We start from the raw sequence: 18,531 nt of genomic DNA on the forward strand, positions 1-18,531 counted from the left end.
CAGAATAAGACATTTGAATCTAGTTTTGAAAAATCAGCCTGGAAGCTAGGAGTACTGTTGGCATGTAAAAGGCTTTCCCGGTACTCTTTCCTTCACACCCACCCCCATCTATCAATTAAAGTTCTGATACTTTCTTGATCAAGAGATTTTGTGAGAGAATTTCTCTTTTGAGACTTTTAGTGTGCAAGTGTCATTTTTCTTGGTTTTGCTGCTGATGTCCTTGACCTCCGCTGGGAGTCGGCACAGTTCTTCAGGAGTTCTTCTGAGGCACTTTGACCGTGACCTGTAAGAGGGGAGCAGAGCAGCTGTTAAATCTTCCTGCTTCCCTGCGATCTGTGGGTACTCTCAGCTGGGGTGCTGCCAAGGACGAGCACAAGGGCTTCCTTTACTTCTGATAGCTTGATAGACAGCTGCCCAATCCCAGGGACCCAGCTAGGGCCCTGTTCTGCATGAGAACATTCTCTGCCTCCCCTTAATCCAGTCATTTTTTATTGTCACGGGGCAGAAGAGGGCGGGATTGCTATGGCATCTAGTAGGTAGCAGTCAGGAATGCTGCCCATGGAACGTCCCACGCTGCACAGGACAAACCCCACAACAAAGAATTATACAACCCCAAATGTCAACAGTGCTGAGTTTGAGAGACCCTGACCTACACCCATATTTTCCTCCAAAAGAATCAAAGTAAGGGAAAAAATAACATGCTAAAGCTTACAGGTGTGTCAGTGTGTCAAGTGGGAAGATTCCAGACTCAGATGGATTTGGTTAAATCCCAGCTTTACCCCCTACTGTGCAAGGACTTCACCTCTGTGGGCCTCGATTCCTCATCTGCAGGATGGGATAAAGACAGAATATCCCTCCTGGGGTTGTTGTGAGCACTGATTGAGATAACCTGCATAAGGAAGTCTAACAGATTCTGGCACAAAGTAAGCTCTCAGTAAAGATGAGTTCAAAAGAAGACATTTTCTCAGCAGTCCCCCCTTGCAAACTTGATTTCTTTTCTGGAAAGTTTTTAATCCTATTTTTGTTAGGATTATCACTTGAGTTCCCCAAACTCAACAGCTTACACTTGGATTCCTGCACGAACCACCTCAACTCAAGCCTCCTCTTTTCAGGGTCTCTCTCCCCCTGCCCTCCAGGAAATCCAGATACTGGGACTCCTGGGGCTCAGTCCTAGCACGGCCCCCGCAACACCATACCTAAATAATCTCATCACTGTTTTGATGAACAGTTATAGGCCAGTGTCAGGTTCAAATCTGGATCTTGCCTCTTGTCTGGGACAATTTTATTTATTTTTTAAAAAGGATTTTTTTTTTTTAAAGATTTTATTTATTTGACAGAGAGAACACAAGCAGGGGGAGTGGGAGAGGGAGAAGCAGGCTTCCCGCGGAGCAGGGAGCCCGACACGGGGCTCGATCCCAGGACTCTGGGACCATGACCTGAGCTGAAGGCAGACGCTTAACGACTGAGCCACCCAGGTGCCCTAAAAAGGATTTTATTTATTTGAGAGAGTGAGTGAGAGAGAGAGAGAGCACATGAGCAGGGGCAGAGGGAGCGGGAGACACAGACTCCACTGCTTAGCAGGGAGCCTGACGCAGGGCTCGATCCCAGGATCCTGGGACCATGACCCGAGCAGAAGGCAGAGGCTTAACCGACTGAGCCACCCAGGCACCCCTGGGACAATTTTAAATAAACAAGCGAACAGGTTTATTTTATTCCAGTGAGCTTCTTGAGAACACAGGTTGTGGCTTACCACTGAGTACTGAATGAAGACCACATCCACCCTTCTCACCCTGCTCCCCTGGCTGGTTTGCGTGCCCTGAGCCTTCTCTTCCCCAATCCTGGGAAAGCCCAACTTAGCCCATTACTCTTTTCTTTAAATATCACTAGTGAGTTTGTTGCCTGGTTAAACTGTAATTAGTGTCCATTGTAGAGAAAATTATTTTCACTTTGGTGCCTTTCTTTCCTGTCTTTTCCATAGTTATAAATAAAAGTACCTGAGTATATATATGTACATACAGCCTTTAAATTGGGTTCATACTGCACGTATTACTTTGTATCCTGTCTTTTCACTTTAAAGGATGATCATTTTCCATGTCAAATATCCTACAAAAATATATTTTTAAAGATTTATTTATTTATTTATTTATTTATTTATTTGAGAGAGGGAAAGAGCAGGCCCATGTGGGGGGTGGAGGTGCAGAGGGAGAAAGAGAGAGAATCCTCAAGCAGACTCTGCGCTGAGCATGCAGCCCAACGTGGGGCTTGATCTCACGGCCCTGAGCCAAAACCAAGAGTCAGATGCCCAACCGACTGCACTACCCCTGGCACCCCCTACAAAAATATTTTTAATGGCTACTTAGTAAACCATGATTTGGGTGTTCTATAATTTATTGGGCATTTAGGTGACATTTGACTTTTTCATCTTTGAGAGATAATGCTGTGATGAATATTTATGGAATAATACTTTCTTTGTATTTCTGATTTGTCCTCCAGGCTACATTCCTATCACTGACATTAGGATTTTGGTATATTTATGGCCCTTGGTCTCTAATGCCTCACGGCTTGATTCTTAGTAGAAGCTTTTCCCCACTGCTTCAGCCCACTAGGAACCTCCCTTCTTCTCAAGTCTTACAGAACTTGGCGTATAACAAAGCCTAGCAAAGGACTGTGCAGGCATAGTGGTGGCCAGGTCCCAAGTTATTTCTCATGAGACAGAGCAGAGACTGGGTCCTCACCCTTTTCTGTAGCTTCTGTGGCTTAAAACAAGAAACTAGTAATAAGTACTGATGGAGCCCAGTGTGAGGGAAAGCTGAGAAGGCGCCCATACTCACGGTTTTCACTTCGGTGTATGCCTGCAGCCCATACTCTCCCAGCTCCCGGCCACTCCCAGACATCTTGTAGCCGCCGAATGGGGACTGGGCCCCAAACACATCATAGCAGTTGACCCTATAATATGAAACAAGATTCAGAAGTAACTTGTAGGAAGATGTGTGTGTCATACCCCTCCGACCTCCTGAATGGCTCTAAAATATTACTGAGGATAAATGGATAGGTCGAACCATAGTTATAACCAGCCATGTAGGAGCCAAAAGCAAACTACATGAAATAAAGCCATAAGTCATCACCCCTCATGATGTGGTCACAGATGACTGTTAGTAACAGGGTGCACCACATCATAGCTTCCCATTTTAATGAATCGTTTTTGCTAACTAGGTACTTTTTTTGCAGTTCTTAAAAATTATTAAATTTTTAAAAAAATTTACTTGAGAGAGCGAGAGCACAGAGGGAGAGTGAGAAGGAGAAGGAGACTCCCTACTGAGCAGAGAGCCTGATGGTAGGACTTGATCCTAGGTCCCTGAGATCATGACCTGAGCTGAAGGCAGACACTTAACTGACTAAGCCACCCAGGCACCCCTAAAAATTATTAAATTTTAATTGAATTTAAAATTCACAACTTTCAGGTGCACAATTCAGTGGATATAGCAGATTCACAGTATGGTGCAATCATCACCTCCATCTAATTCCAGAACATTTCTTTTTTTTTTTTTAAGATTTTATTTATTTGACAGAGAGAAAGACAGCCAGAGAGGGAACACAAGCAGGGGGAGTGGGAGAGGGAGAAGCAGACTTCCCGCAGAGCAGGAAGCCCGATGTGGGGCTCGATCCCAGGACCCTGGGATCATGACCTGAGCCGAAGGCAGACGCTCAACGACTGAGCCACCCAGGCGCCCCAATTCCAGAACATTTCTATCACCCCATAAAGAACCCTGTACCCAATAAGCAGTTATTCCCCACTCCCCACCCTTCTAGCCCTTGGAAGCCTCTAATCTGCTTTCTGTCTTTATGGATTTGTCTATTCTGGACATTTCATATAAATGGAATCACACAGTATGTGGCCTTTTGTGTCTGGCTTCTTCCACTTAGTATCACATTTACAAGGTTCATCTCTGTTAAATGTATCAGCACTTTATTCCTTTTTATGGCTGAATGATATTCCATTGTGTGGATAGACCACATTTTGTTGATCCATTCTTCAACTAAAGGACATTTAGGTTGTCTCCACCTTTTGAATATTGTTAATAATCTGGTATGAACATTCAGGTACAGTTATTTGTGCAGATGTAGGTTTTTATTTCTCTTGGGATGGGAAATCTCTATTATACCACACCCTGACCCAGAAGGAATTGAGCCCAGCACCCCAAATTCTAGGGTGTGGCACTAGATTCCTGAAGACCCTGGCTTGGGGATGCCTGCCTAGGCTGTGAGGGGTTGACAGGAGGCTCTTACCACACAGTGCCAGCCTGGAGGGCTTGGGACAGATAATTGGCCTTGTCCAAGTCCTTGGTGAAGACAGCTGCAGCCAGCCCATATTTGGAATTGTTGGCTCTCCCAATGACTTCCTCTATGGTCTTGAACTTCAGGATCTGCATCACTGGCCCAAAGATCTGAGGTAAGAGAGTGCACAGTTGGGAGGGTGTAGCATACACAGAAACCACCTGCCATCCAGCTTTCACAGTGCAGAGCAGATCATTCCAGATCGAGCCCCCAGACATACCCTAAGAGTTCCACAGGGAGACAACAGCTCCCAAGTTCAATGAAACACAAAGGGAAGGAAGCTAATGGGGATTAGTTACATTCTATAGGCCACGTGCTTTACACCACTGATCTTATTTCTGAACAATCCTGCAAGGTAGGGGTTTCTAGGCATGTTACACGTAGATTGTTTCAAAGAATTTACATCAGTTTTTTCAGCAAGGCACACACTAAAAGCTGAAGAAGTAACTGAATGAAACAGGGTCTCTGCTCTCAAGACATCCAGGTTTATTTGGTACTTTCCCTGTCCTATTCCTGGCATGAGCCATTTCTTCAAGGAATCCTGGTTCTTTTTAGTGGAGAATGAGATTCAAAAGCCAAGTCACAGGGGCCAGATGTGCAGATGCTGTCGGGGTGTGGCCGCTCTCAGCCCCATCAAGGCAGAGCCCTGGGGGGAATGCAGTGTAGGTGGTGCTGATGTAATCAGGGCGTTAGAAGGAACCAATACAAGCTGTGTAATGAGTGCTGAGAGCCCACGGGAGCTCCTGGACCGATGAGTGGAGAGGAGGGGTGAGGCTTTGCAGAAGTGACAGCCAAGCTGTGATACTGGCCAAGCCAGAGTGCAGGTGGGGAGCAGGGAGGAGGGAAACGGAGTTCCAGGCATAAACACACCCAGCACCTATCCTCATGAAATCCCACTTTCCCCTAAAAGGGAGCAGGACTTCTTAAAGAAATGGCTGATTCCAGGACTGCCTGGGGAGTGTCGAGGCAGAGGCGGGAGAAGAGTGCCAGGACTCATCATGGTTAGAGCAGGACTGTGGGATGGGGCGTCATGTGCTTCGGGCACTGGCAGAGTAGAGGCACCCCCCACCCCTCTGGAAAAGCGATATTTGAGATTTCAAAAAAAGCATCAAAGTAGTCATGATGGGGAAAGAGGCAGAACTCTGTTGGACTTTGTTCCCCTGATTTTGCATTTTCATATTATTTTATTTTGAATTATACATGAACAGGAAATATTTTCTGTGCATGAGGCTGCTAAAGGACTAATCCACTGGGGAAGGGGAGCGTGTGTGGACCCCATGAGGGCAGGGAACACATCTTGCATACCTCTGGATCTCCAGGGTCTCTAGAGAGCCTGGCACATAGCAGGCATTCAGTAAGTGTTTGTGAAATGAATGAATGAGTGAGCCAGAGCTGCTGTCCTGCATTCATAATGAGTGCTGAGAGGGAGAACATCGGGAGCCTTGCCATGTGGGGAAGTCACAGCCCTTTGGTCTAGTCCAGTGTCCTGCTTATATGAAGATCATAAAAGGGCTGAGCAAAACCATTCCTTGACTCATGGCTCGCAGGGACCACAACACAAAGGCCCTGGAAACTGTGCAAGGGAATTTGGAAGTTCTCCCCAACAGTGGGTAGCCATAAGGGGTGAAAGAGGGGAATGACCAGATCAGATAGAATTGTAAATAATTTGTCTTAGGCACAGAGCCAGAATTTGGCCCAAAACCAGCGGATGGGTCATGGTATGAAGACGCCAAACTTAATTGTCCACTTCTCCTAAGAACATTCCCCAGAATGCTGGCCCCATACTAACTTCCTCCCTGGCGATAGTCATGCTGTCTTGCACATCTCCGAACACGGTGGGCTGGATGAAGTAGCCACGGTCAGCAGCAGCCCCTCCACCACACAGCAGCTTCGCCCCCTCCTCCTTTCCAGATTTGATATAACCAAGGATCTTCTTAAACTGAGTTTCGTCCACCTGCAGGAAAAGAAGTCCCAAGTTTCAGAGATGCTAGAGCCAGACCTCTCCTAGCTTTAGGCTTAGAACCACACAGGCAATGAATGAGACAACTGAGCAACCACTGAGGCTTAGAAATAAGCAAGGCTCAGAAAAGGAATTACAAAGGGCCAATAAACGTAAGTAAAGGGTCAACCAACCTCATTAGCCCTCAAAGAAATGCATATCAAACCCATTGTTTTTATTTTCCAACTATGAAGGAACTAAGAATTCAAAATAGTGAGAAAATAAATGTGCTTGCTTCGGCAGCACACACACTAAAATTGGAACCGTACAGATATTAGCATGGCCCCTGCCCAAGGATGACACAGATTCGTGAAGCAGTCTAGATAAATAAAATAATAAGAAGAAAATACATTGATGGCAAGAGTATGTTACAGACATTCTAATATTCATATGCTCTCAGAAAGACTAATACAATGTCATATGTCAGTTGTATCTTAATTTTAAAAAAAGGCCTATAAGCTGGTACAGCCCTTGTGGCAGGTACTTTATTTTTTTTATTTTTTTTTATTTTTTAAAGATTTTATTTATTTTTTTGACAGAGACATAGCGAGAGCAGGAACACAAGCAGGGGGAGTGGGAGAGGGAGAAGCAGGCTTCCCGCGGAGCAGGGAGCCCGATGCGGGGCTCAATCCCAGGACCCTGGGATCATGACCCGAGCCGAAGGCAGACGCTTAACGACTGAGCCACCCAGGCACCCCAGGTACTTTATTAATATTGGTCAAAAAATGAAATACTCATACCCTTTGATCCAGGTATTTAACTTCTAGGAATTTATTCTACATGTCACAATGGGACCTAAACAAGGATATTCACTGAGGAGCACTTTGTAAAAGTAAAAAACAGAAACAATTCTAAGTATACATCAGTAGAGGGGCTGGCTAAAATAATTACTGTTTGTATATATAATATATATTGTGTCCTTGTTAATAATAAATCTGTGAGGCGCCTGGCTGGCTCAATCGGTAGAGCATGGGACTCTTGATCTCAGGATCATGAGTTCAAGCCTCCTGTTGGGCATGGAGCCCAGTTTAAAAAAAAAAAAACTGATCTGTGAACTGACACTGAAAGATAGCCTAAGGTATTCTGTAAAGGTGAGGGAAGCCTGTAGAATATGTTATATAATCCTGTTTTTGTTAAAACAAATATACAAAAATGTAACTCTGTGCATGTGCATGTGTGGTTATCTATGGGGAATAGACATGGAAGGAAGCCAAGGGGGTCTTATTTTTTCCTTTAAACACTTTTTTTTTTTTTTAAAGATTTTATTTATTTATTCATGAGAGACAGAGAGAGAGAGAGAGGCAGAGGGAGAAGCAGGCTCCCAAGGAGCAGGGAGCCCGATGCGGGACTCGATCCCAGGACCCTGGGATCATGACCTGAGCCGAAGGCAGACGCTTAACCATCTGAGCCACCCAGGCGCCCCTCCTTTAAACACTTTTTATTAAAATTTTTATACAAGTTTATATTACCTTACTAATTAAATAGCCATAAACTACAAAGAAAAACAGGAGAGAAAAAAAAGATGTTGGGATTCATAGTAGCACCATTCATGATAGCCAAAAAGTGGAAAAAACCCAAGTATCCATCAGCAGATAAGTAGGTAAGGAAAATGTGGTATGTCCATACAATGGTATATTCCTCAGCCATAAAAAGGAATAAGCTATCAAGTAACAAAAAGATATGGAGGAAACTTAAATGCACATTGTTAAGTAAAAGAAGCCAATCTGTAAAGGCTACATACTGTATGATTCCAGCTATATGACATTCTGGGAAAGGCAAAACTATGAAGACAGTACACAGATCAGTGGTTGCCTAGGGTTGGGGGTAAGGGAGGGATAAATAGGTGGAGCATAGGGGAATTTTAGGGCAGAGAAACTATTCTGTATGATACTGCGATGGTGGATACATGTCTTTATATATTTGTTCACACTCACAGAATGCAACACCAAGAGTGAACCCTAAAGTAAACTATGGACTTTAGTTAATAATCTATCATATTGGCTCATCAGTTATAACAAACGTACCATACTAAGGCAAGATGTCAATAATCAGGGAAATTAGAGGGGAGGGGTGGGGAATGAAGGGAACTTTGTACTTTCTGCTCATTTTTGTATAAACCTAAATTGCTCTAAAAATAAGTCTATTAGAGTCGGGGAGGTGGGAAAAAAAATAAGTCTATTAATTAAAAATAAAAATAGACTGGTCTTGGCCAGCCCTGGAACCTGGGGAGTGGACACCAGCAGCAGACATCCTCAGGAGGATGGAACCTGTAGAGAGGCACCCATGGGTCCCAGAAGTGGGACTGGTGGGAGCTGGGAGCACCCCTGACCCTGTGGACGCCTTTCTTCTTGAGGGGATGGCTGGGGGAAGCCAGCACAGGACCCTATGGAGAGAGAGTCCAGGATAGGCGGCGTCTAAGAATAATGCTGGAGTAAGGCCCAGGACATGAGAGGAAATGGTGGGCAGAGACACTGTGTTTCTTCTTGTTGTAATTACTATTGACTGTTGTTTTGGTTAAAATGAGTATGTGCTCATGGTAAAAAAAAAAAAAAAAAAAAAAAAAATATATATATATATATATATACACACACACATACATATATACATATTTTTTATTTTTAAATATTTTATTTATTTATTTGACAGAGAGAGACAGTGAGAGAAGGAACACAAGCAGGGGGAGTGGGAGAGGGAGAAGCAGGCTTCCCGCTGATCGAGCCTGGGGTTCGATCCCAGGACCCTGGGATCATGACCTGAGCTGAAGGCAGATGCTTAACCACTGAGCCACCCAGGCGCCCCTATATATATTTTAAATCCAACATTTCAGAATAGCATAAAGTGAAGTAAAGTCCCTCTGCTACCCAGGCCATGGCCCTCTGCCCCACTCCCCAGAGATAACCACAGTTAACAGATACGTGTGTGTCCTTCTGGAAGATGCATTTTTATGGATGGCCAAGGTCCAGAATTTTACACAGATACTCCTAATGTTTATTATGTGTATGAAATTTACAAACTGGTTTCCATTTTTGATTTCCACTTCAAAGCTAGCTTGTGAATTCAGGTAGATGGTTATTACAGATGAGAGAACAGTGGCTCAGAGAGGGCATGTGGCTTCCCAGGGACACACAGCTGGCACATGGCAGAGCTGAGACTTGAAGCCAAGCCTGCCTGCCTCTGAGTCTGAGACCCCCTCTGCTTCTCCATGCTGGCTCCAGACACCCAGACCCATCTGCAGCAGCCGGGCTTACCTGCGGCCCCTGCTCAGTCTGGCTGTCAAAGGGGTTCCCAACCACACGAGACTTGGCCCGGGCAACGCTCCGCTCCACAAACTCGGCGTACACATCTTCTTGCACAAAGGTCCGGGAGCCCGCACAGCAGCACTGGCCCTGGTTGAAGAACAGGGCGAAGTGGGCCTGCTCCACGGCCCAGTTCACTGGGGAGGCAGAAAGGCACCCATGAGAAGAAACAGAGGATGAGCCTGGCCCCAGTGTCTGCTTACCCTCTTAACCCGTTCATGCCACCAACAGCGCTGACCAGGACAGGCCTGATCTCTCCCTTCTTGCGGTGTGGACACCCAGCAGACAGACACCAAGAGAGAGGAGGTCATAGCCCTCCGTGGTAACAGACAAGAGGGTGGAGGCAGGACCCACCCAGCCAGCCCAAAGCAGTCAGGGAAGGGCAAATCAGGGGGCGCCTCGGCAGGACCAGGAAAAGGGGTATGAGGAGGAGGAGCAGTCTGCTCTGAGAGAGTGTGCAGTATGGCTGGGCAGCTAAGTAGCACAGCCCGGCTGGATGGTGGGGAGCAAAGAGGAGAGAAGCGGGGGAGAGACCAGGTCATGCAGGCTGGAGGGCCATGCTGTGGACTCTGACCTTCGTCCTGAGGCCCAGGGGGCAGACACTGAGTCCAGAGGTTGCTGAAGCTCACAGAAGTGAGTGGAGCCACAGTATGGACAGCTAGTGGCTGCCTTCATCCCACACCTCCTCCCCGCAAAAACCTTACTATCTGCATCTGACATGATGATATTGGGGCTCTTTCCCCCCAGCTCCAGGGTCACTCTCTTGAGGTTACTGCTCCCTGCAGCAACCTGGACTAGGCGGCCAACCTGTGGGAAAGCAGAAATATAGACAAGCTCTCAGGAGGAGGAAAGAACCAAATGCTCTTCTAGACACAGGACAGAGGACCCCACAACATGAGGGAGCAGCTGGATTATAAGAGAGCTGGAGAATTTCACCCAATCTAGCTATTCACTTACCACTGCTGCCCTACCCCTCTGAGCTCCCAGGACGAGAGTGACCATAACCACATGAGCAATATGGCCTCTACATACCAGACACTGTGCCAAGTGCTTCGTGTTCATTTAGTTCAATCAAAGATAGGCACAACTCTTTGCCTTGCTTTAGAAATGTGGGAGCTGCAGCTCAGAGTGGTCAAGTCACTTGCCCAAAGTCACACAGCTGGTGAATGTGGAATCAGAATTCACATGTGCGCAGCGTGAGTCCATCACCAGGTCAAACTACTATCCTGCCCCCTTTCCACAGTGTTGTGAGTGTGGTCCCCCAGCCCATGGCACGCTCTGTGGGGGCAAGGATGGGGTGCTCCTCACATCCTTATTCCCAGAGCCTGCACAAAGCCGCCCTGAACCTATTTGAACGAACACATCTGTCTCTGTCAGGAAACCATCCCCTCTGTGAGATTCTCAACATCACCTCAAGGCATTGATTTGGGCAGCAGCAAATCAGGGAAAGAGCTGGGACCGTGCTATCTTGGGCTCTGTTCCTGCCCTCCTGGAGCTGCCATCACGGCGCACAGACTAGACGCTAGACGGTATCTATCTCCGGGGGAACGGCTTGAAGAGCACATTCGTTACAGTAGTCAGTGTGCTTTCTCTGGGGCCATGTGAGGAAGCCTCCCAACAACTGAAGGAGAGGAAAAGGTTACTCTTCAGAAGGAATTCTGTCCCTGCTTCGAAGGAGATGATGTTGAAGGAATCACCAGACATCTTACTTGTCCTTGTTCCTCCAGGGCCTGGCACAGAACAGGATACTCCTCACTCATCATTCATTCCCTACCTGAGCACTTACTCTGAGCTAGACCTTTGCTGATCCCCCTCACTCCAATCTGTGAGGTGGGTGCACTTATCCCCGTTTTACAAATGAGACAGAGGCTTCGGGAACCTAAGTGACTTGCCCAGGATCGCAGAGCTAGTAAGTGCCACTGAAACAGTAAGACTCCAGAGCACCTGATCTTCCCCACTACACCATGCCTACTGTCTCTACTGCCTCCATATGGCCATCCTCATTTTAAAGACAACAAATGGAGCCCCGAAGATATTCGGTGAATCACCCCATGTCATAATAGCGAGGCTGGGATTTGAACTCATGTCTTTCTGAAGCCCATGCTCTATAACTGTCAGGGCACTGCTGGTCAAGGAATCTGACACAGCCAAAGGGCTTTGACTCTGGGCAGGCGGTCAGCTCTAGACTTCTTTTTTTTTTTAAAGATTTTATTTATTTATTTTACAGAGAGAGTGACAGAGCACAAGCAGGGAAGCAGTAGAAGGAGAGGGAGAAGCAGGCTCCCCCCCAAGCAAGGAGCCCGATGCGGGGCTCGACCCCAGGACCCTGGGATCATGACCTGAGCCGAAGGCAGGCGCTTAACTGTCTGAGCCACCCAGGCGCCCCAGGTCTGGGCTTCTTGAGGTCTAGACGGTCTGGGCCTCTTTCTTCCACGTGGGATGGTGGCCCCACAACAGCAGCCAGAGTGTCAAGCAACCCACAGAGGGCTCCACCCGGCAGCTACTGCAGGCACATGCAGGGCCCCTCACTCAAGCTCCTCAGAGGACCCTCCACACAGTACCCCAAGGTGAATCTTCAAAGCGTCATCCTTTGAGGACAGTGGGAACTTGGGCCAAATGTGCCACAAGCTTGAGGTCCTGGTGATGCCTTACCTCGGTGGAGCCTGTGAAGGCCACTTTGTCCACATCCTCATGGGAGGTGATGGCGGCCCCAGCTGTGGGGCCAAATCCAGGAATAATATTGACCACGCCAGGGGGAAAGCCGGCCTGTGGGCAAACAGCCAGGGACACTGGGCGTCATTCTCCTGTTCCAAAGGGCTTGGACAGAAGAACATACACCCCCCGGAGAGGCTAAAGCAGCCTGCCCGGTACCCAGACAAGCTGACACCAGTGTGTGAGGCACTGCTCAGGAATTCCAAATGGCACAGCAGAGAACCTACTTTTCGGGGTTCCCTGGGGCTGTTGTCCCTCCCCAGTGGCATTCTTCAAAGGGGTCTGGCAGTGAAGCTCAGTGTACAAAACAGGTAAGGGGGGTCATTTTGGCTGGCCTGTGATGAGGTACGGGGGGTGCAGGGGAGGTTCAGTTCCTGCTCTACAAACACCTGCCCCACTTTGGGGCCCCCGAAGCCCCTCCTAAGAACCCCCAAGGAGCCAGCCTGTACAAGGGCATTCAGAGGTCAAGACTGACACAAACCACACACCTCCTTAATCAGGTTGGCCACATAGAGGGCAGTCAGTGGAGTCTGCTCAGCTACCTTCATCACAACCACATTTCCGGTCGCCAGGGCTGGGCCGAGTTTCCAGGCTTGCATCAGGAGCGGGAAGTTCCACTGCGATAAACAAGAGCTGCTTCTGGAATCAAGCTGGAGCTGCACTGGCTCCAGGGAGGAGGGGGCGGCCTGGGGAGGAGAAGGGGCACCCAGGGGGTGGCCCGGGGAGGAGGGGGCGGCCTGGGGAAGGGGGCTGCGCTGACTTCTCCGAGCCCCTTGTGCTACTCCCACAACTCTGCTATGAGTTGAAGACGGATGGACATGGCAGGTGGATGGGAGCAGGAGCGACTCAGGCTCCTTAGAGCTTTAACCATACTAGGCTCTGTGCTATGTTGTTGCCTTGTATTACCCCTCCTGCCCTAAGACAGTGTTGTGTTCCCTTCTGCTTTTCAGATAAGGAAACCGAGTCTTATGGGTATCAGTGATTTGCCCAAAGTCAGAGTCCACGCATGGCAGCACTGGTTGGCTTTGTTAAAGCCTGTGTTCTCACCCACCACCCAGGCCACCTTCCAACAACAGCCCGCAGACCCTCCCACCTGTGCGATCCGCCTGTCCCAGATCGCTGCATCTCAAGGCACTCCTAATAAGCCTTCATCTGTTTATTAGGAGCCTACCACTCACCGGAATGATCTGCCCACACACCCCAACGGGTTCATGGCGGGTATAGCTGAAGAAGTCCCCATCAATGGGAATAGTTTTCCCGTGGTACTTATCAGCCCAGCCAGCGTAATAACTTAAAAAAAAAAAAAAATCCAAGCTTAATCAATGACTGTCAGGGACCCCTGTACACCCTGGCAGAAAGAAAAGGCTCAAACAGGCCCCTTGTAAGGCCCAAACAAGCCCAATTGCCCTTGCCCTTGGCTTAGCCCCAGAAAGACTTCCTAGGGTCACAGTTCCACTCTGGACAACTAAACTCTAAGCCTCAGAATCACCTGGGATGCTTGTAAATAACACCACATTTCAGGAGCCCACTTCCAACTTACTCAATCTGGAGCTCCGAGGCTGATCCCCAGGAATTGGTATTTTTCATAAACATTCAGATTTATTAAATTGTGACTGTTGAAGTAGCCAGCACCACAGATTAGCATCTGAGAACCATGGGTCGGATCTGGTGAGGAAGTGAAAACCTCTCTAACGGCCAGCACTTCCTGTATGCAGACCCCAAAGTACGACTGAGGGAACAGTCACCAGAAACAAATCCTCAACTGGCCCAACCCCTCGTAAAGCCTCCCATCTAGACACACAGGGACCCAGGGGACAGAAAAGCCCAGCACCTTAGAGCGGGGGAGAAAAGAGCATTGTGGGTTTCCAGCCCGTAATGGTGACATTTTCAGAGAAGCAGGAAAAATGAGAGAAGGGGAAATATGGAAACGTGGGGTAAAAGGAAGAGTTCTGAAATGAGTGGGATGGCAACGCGAGTCTGGGCCCCACGCTGACCTGGCTTCGAACACGGGTCTGTGAACAGCCAGGGAGTTGCCAATCTCTACAAGGGAAGGCAGCGCCGCTCCCTTCCTCCCAGGCTGTATGACGTATGTTTTGCAGGCCCCAGAATGGTTACCTAATCAGCATAACGGCATATTCCTAAAACTCAGGAGGGCATAGGACTTAGCCCGAGCTTCCCCAGGCTGCTCTCTCTGGGTCACCCTCACAGCACGTTCTAACCTTGGTACTATGGTCATATGGGGCTGGAAAATTCTTTGCTGTGCAGGCCATGCTGTGCACTGCAGGCTTTTTAGCAGCCTCTCTGGCCTCTGTGCACTAGATACCAGTAGCACCCTTCCCTCACCCCCTTCTGTGACAGCCAGAAGTATCTCCAGACATTGCCAGCTGTCACCTGGGAGACGTGACTAACTACCCTGGTTGAGAACCCTTTATGTTGTCCAACCACTACTTTTCTGGCACGGATTCTTCCCCTCCACCTCTGTCCACAGGGTCACAGGGGAGTGCTTGTTATTTGCACAATGATCCGTCCACCCAGACCACAGCTGGTCAGACTTGAGGCCAGCCAGTCAGGGTGGCATCTGGCCCCTGAATCTGGCATGAAGACTTTGGCATTTGGCACTAGGATAAGGGACTGCAGTGTCGTCAGTAGGATCCCACATATAGGAGCCAGCCCAGGGGTAGGCAGCCAGGTTCCAGCACACACACTGGCCCTGACAGCGGCTAGGGGGTAACTGAGAGAAGAAGGAAGCAAGAGGGCGAAGATGGGCCACGGTGAGGCTCAGCGGCCTTCTAGATTTAAGACCCCCAACTCTGCAGTGCCCAAGTCAGACTGAGGCTTTGTTACTGCAACCCCAAAGACCCTAACAAAGCTCTTATTCCTCATCCTGTATTTCTTGGGCATTAAGATGTTTGATTAAACTAATCCCAAAGCCAGCAAGAAGAAAATGATAAAGACTAGAGCAGAGATAGGAAAACAATAGAGGAAATCAACAAAACCAAAAGTGGGTTCTTTGAAAACTCACCAGATTGACAAACCTTTCACTAGACTAAGAAAAAAAGGCAGAAGACACAACTGAAAACCAAAATGAAAGCAGGGACACTACCACCGACCTTAGAGAGATAAAAAAGCTTATAAAGGGCATATATGAACAACTGTAGCCAGCAAATGAGATAACATACATGAAATGGACAAATTCCATCTAACATAGAAATTACCAAAACTGCCTTGAGAAGAAAGAAAAAGGCTTATGATTAAGTTACAACTTTGATATTGAGGGATTTTCTCCTAACATGTTTCTACAACTCCTGTGATCCTGTTGAATTATTCTATTTCTGGGCGCCTGGGTGGCTCAGTTGTTAAGCGTCTGCCTTCGGCTCAGGTCATGGTCCCAGGGTCCTAGGATCGAGCCCCACATCGGGCTCCCTGTTTCACGGGAAACCTGCTTCTCCCTCTCCCACTCCCCCTGCTTGTGTTCCCTCTATCGCTGTGTCTCTTCTCTGTTTAATAAATAAAATCTTTAAAAAAAAAATTATTCTATTTCTGGCCCCTACAACACCTGCTCCCCTGGGGGACGGCCAGAACAAAGAGCCAGAAGCCTGAGCCCATACCGGAAGCATTTGAGAACCATGTCCAGATCCACCAGGTAGGAGATGACATAGGGCTTGCCGTTATCCAGGGTCTCCAAGGCCTGAGAAAAGAGAACAGTCAGCACAGACATGCAGGCACAGGATTGAATCAAAGCAATCGGTGACGACCAACGCTGAAGCTCAGCACAGACCAAGAAGGGCTGATGGGCTACTTTGTGCCACTAAATGCCATGGCATTTCTGGCCCATCGCCCCTCCCTCTCCCAAGACAGGAGAGCGAGGGGTGGGGAGAGGAACGGTGCACCAACTTCACGTGCACGTGTTTTCCAGGTTCTGCTCTAAGCCAAATCCAGGGGCTGGGGGTAAGAGACAAACATGGGGGCTGAGAGAGCAAAGCGCCAGTGACTAATGACATGAAGCCTCAATCACGAGTGTTAAGAATGCTAGAAAGGAGAAGCCAGGCTGCCCAGCCCAGTCTGAGAAACACCCTCTAGCCTAAACCTGAAGGATATGTAGGAGGTAACTAAGCAAGGGGGAAGGTACAAATGATGACAAAATGAAAAGCACCCCAGAGAGAACAGCATGTGCAAAGGCCCTGATGGCTCAAAGAAGCCAGGCAGTCAAGACGCTGAGGGAAGGCTGGTGAGCTGAGCAGTGTGTGAGGGTCATGGTCCAACATTAGTTGGGAGACGGAGTCAGACCAGGCAGGGCCTTGTAGACCATGATGAGAGAACAGGACTTTATCCTAAGGATATACAGGATGCCATGGAAGGCTTCAGAGTGGAGCACCATGGTATAATTTGCCTTCTAGAAGGTTCACTCTGGCTGCTATTTGCAGATTGGACCGGGGAGAGGAGAGGGTATTGGCTCTTGGTTTCTTCTGCCTCTGGCAGCCAGAGAGAAGGCCCACCACACAGAGGGGCTCCGAGGGAGGTGTCCATCCCTGGGGGTCTCGGGGAAGGCTCCCCATTGTGGCTCCCCTTTCCACCCCATCTCCTCCTTTCTTAGCCATCATAGGGGACAATGAGAGGCTCCTCTGGTTGGTACAGGGGCATACCCCCAAAATGTCCAGCCTATGCCATTCTGACCAGTTACAGGTCAGCAATGCAGCCCCCTTTCCTGGATGGCTGTGGGATGCTCTGAGCCTATTCACCACATGGGATGAGAGGGGAGGGGGCTGAGAACTCACTGCTAGGTAGGTCCGGTCCCGCTCAATCAGATCAGCCAGGCGGTTCAGCAGGCGGCCCCTGTCGGATGCGTCCATGCGGCGCCAGGGTGAGCCCAGCTGGAAGGCGGCCCGGGCAGCCTTTACTGCCCTGTCCACGTCTTCCTGGAAAACACCCACCAAGGCAGCTCAGGCCTTCTCAGCACTAACTGCCTCCAGTTACCACCCAGCCCGCTGCCAAACACCCCCATGGGACTTCAGTCAATGCCTGTGTGGAAACTCGCCCCGAACAGCCCTTCCCCACCGCGAAGGCCCTGCCTGTGGAGCTTCAGATTCTCCTTGCCCTCCTTTCACGGAGGGAGTGAGGATCCTGACCGTTAACGTTTCTGTATTTTCATTTCGGAATCCCCCAAAGAGTTTTGGAGGGAAACATTCAGGGCTCTGTGCTTAGAATTTGACCATTTTCCCCCTCTTCCTAAGAAAGCAAGCCCAGAGAACTTAAGCATTCCTTCTAAGATGACTGGCAGTCTGTACCTAATATAGGTTTAACCAGCTTCCCTCTCCTTGGAGAAGCAGTAAAATCAACACAGCTAGCAGTTTTCATACAGCGAGAGGTGTAGCAGGAGGCTGGAAGCATGGTTTTCATTAATATTAAACATATTTACCGGGGTGCCTGGGTGGCTCATGGGGCGCCTGGGTGGCTCAGTCGTTAAGCGTCTGCCTTCAGCTCAGGTCATGATCCCAGGGTCCTGGGATCGAGCCCCGCATCAGGCTCCCTGCTCTGCAGGAGGCCTGCTTCTCCCTCTCCCACTCCCCCTGCTTGTGTTCCTGCTCTCGCTGTCTCTCTCTCTCTCGGTCAAATAAATAAAATCTTAAAAAAACACAAAACATATTTACATCAGACTACCCTATAAGCCAGAAAAGTACTATATTTACATTTGCTTTTAGCAGAGGGAGCAGGGCTTTACACATGAATATAGAAAACTGTTAAAGCAGAGGGCAAGAGGCATTCTTAAAATATTTTCAGTGCCTTTACTTTTTTTTAAGATTTATTTATTTTTTTAAAGATTTTATTTATTTATTTGACAGAGAGAGACACAGCGAGGGAGGGAACACAAGCAGGGGGAGTGGAGGAGGGAGAAGCAGGCTTCCCGCCAAGCAGGGAGTCTGATGCGGGGCTCGATCCCAGGAACCCAGGATCATGACCTGAGCTGAAGGCAGACGCTTAACGACTGAGCCATCGAGGCACCCCTCTTTTTTTAAGATTTATTTATTTATTTTAGAGAGAGAGTGAGCATGAGTGGGGGAGGGGTAGAGGGAGAAAGAGAGAATCCCCCACTGAGCGCGGGAGCCCGATGTGGTGCTCAGTCAGTCTCACAACCCTGAGATCATGACCTGAGCCGAAACCAAGAGTCAGATGCTCAACCAACTGAGCCAT

The 18,531-nt window shown here is 48.5% G+C and overlaps 1 protein-coding gene, 1 long non-coding RNA gene and 1 other non-coding gene across 3 annotated transcripts in view; 1 reads left to right on the forward strand and 2 right to left on the reverse strand.

The window, feature by feature from the left end:
* Nucleotides 1-6: 6 nt before the first annotated feature.
* ALDH2 (aldehyde dehydrogenase 2 family member) overlaps nucleotides 7-18,531 on the reverse strand; it is a 29,157-nt gene continuing 10,632 nt past the window's right edge. Inside the window, exons 3-13 of the mRNA XM_081802218.1 lie at nucleotides 17,118-17,258; nucleotides 15,951-16,030; nucleotides 13,521-13,632; nucleotides 12,831-12,959; nucleotides 12,283-12,396; nucleotides 10,335-10,437; nucleotides 9,583-9,767; nucleotides 6,125-6,289; nucleotides 4,288-4,445; nucleotides 2,832-2,946; nucleotides 7-283 (exon numbers count right to left, since the gene is read on the reverse strand). Of these exons, the coding sequence (XP_081658344.1) occupies nucleotides 251-283; nucleotides 2,832-2,946; nucleotides 4,288-4,445; nucleotides 6,125-6,289; nucleotides 9,583-9,767; nucleotides 10,335-10,437; nucleotides 12,283-12,396; nucleotides 12,831-12,959; nucleotides 13,521-13,632; nucleotides 15,951-16,030; nucleotides 17,118-17,258 (1,335 nt within the window). The 3' untranslated portion in view covers nucleotides 7-250. The remainder of the gene's footprint in view (nucleotides 284-2,831; nucleotides 2,947-4,287; nucleotides 4,446-6,124; nucleotides 6,290-9,582; nucleotides 9,768-10,334; nucleotides 10,438-12,282; nucleotides 12,397-12,830; nucleotides 12,960-13,520; nucleotides 13,633-15,950; nucleotides 16,031-17,117; nucleotides 17,259-18,531) is intronic.
* On the forward strand, nucleotides 6,562-6,663 carry LOC115939228 (U6 spliceosomal RNA). Its single transcript, XR_004074102.1, has one exon. It is a non-coding gene; the product is annotated as a U6 spliceosomal RNA (small nuclear RNA).
* LOC145716853 (uncharacterized) lies at nucleotides 7,475-9,576 on the reverse strand. The gene is made up of 2 exons (XR_014139799.1): nucleotides 7,768-9,576; nucleotides 7,475-7,574 (listed from the first exon to the last, which is right to left on the reverse strand). It is a non-coding gene; the product is annotated as an uncharacterized LOC145716853 (long non-coding RNA).

Source organism: Leptonychotes weddellii, chromosome 13 (assembly GCF_054177405.1).
Source record: "Leptonychotes weddellii isolate Sample4059 chromosome 13, ASM5417740v2, whole genome shotgun sequence".
NCBI lineage: Eukaryota > Metazoa > Chordata > Mammalia > Carnivora > Phocidae > Leptonychotes > Leptonychotes weddellii.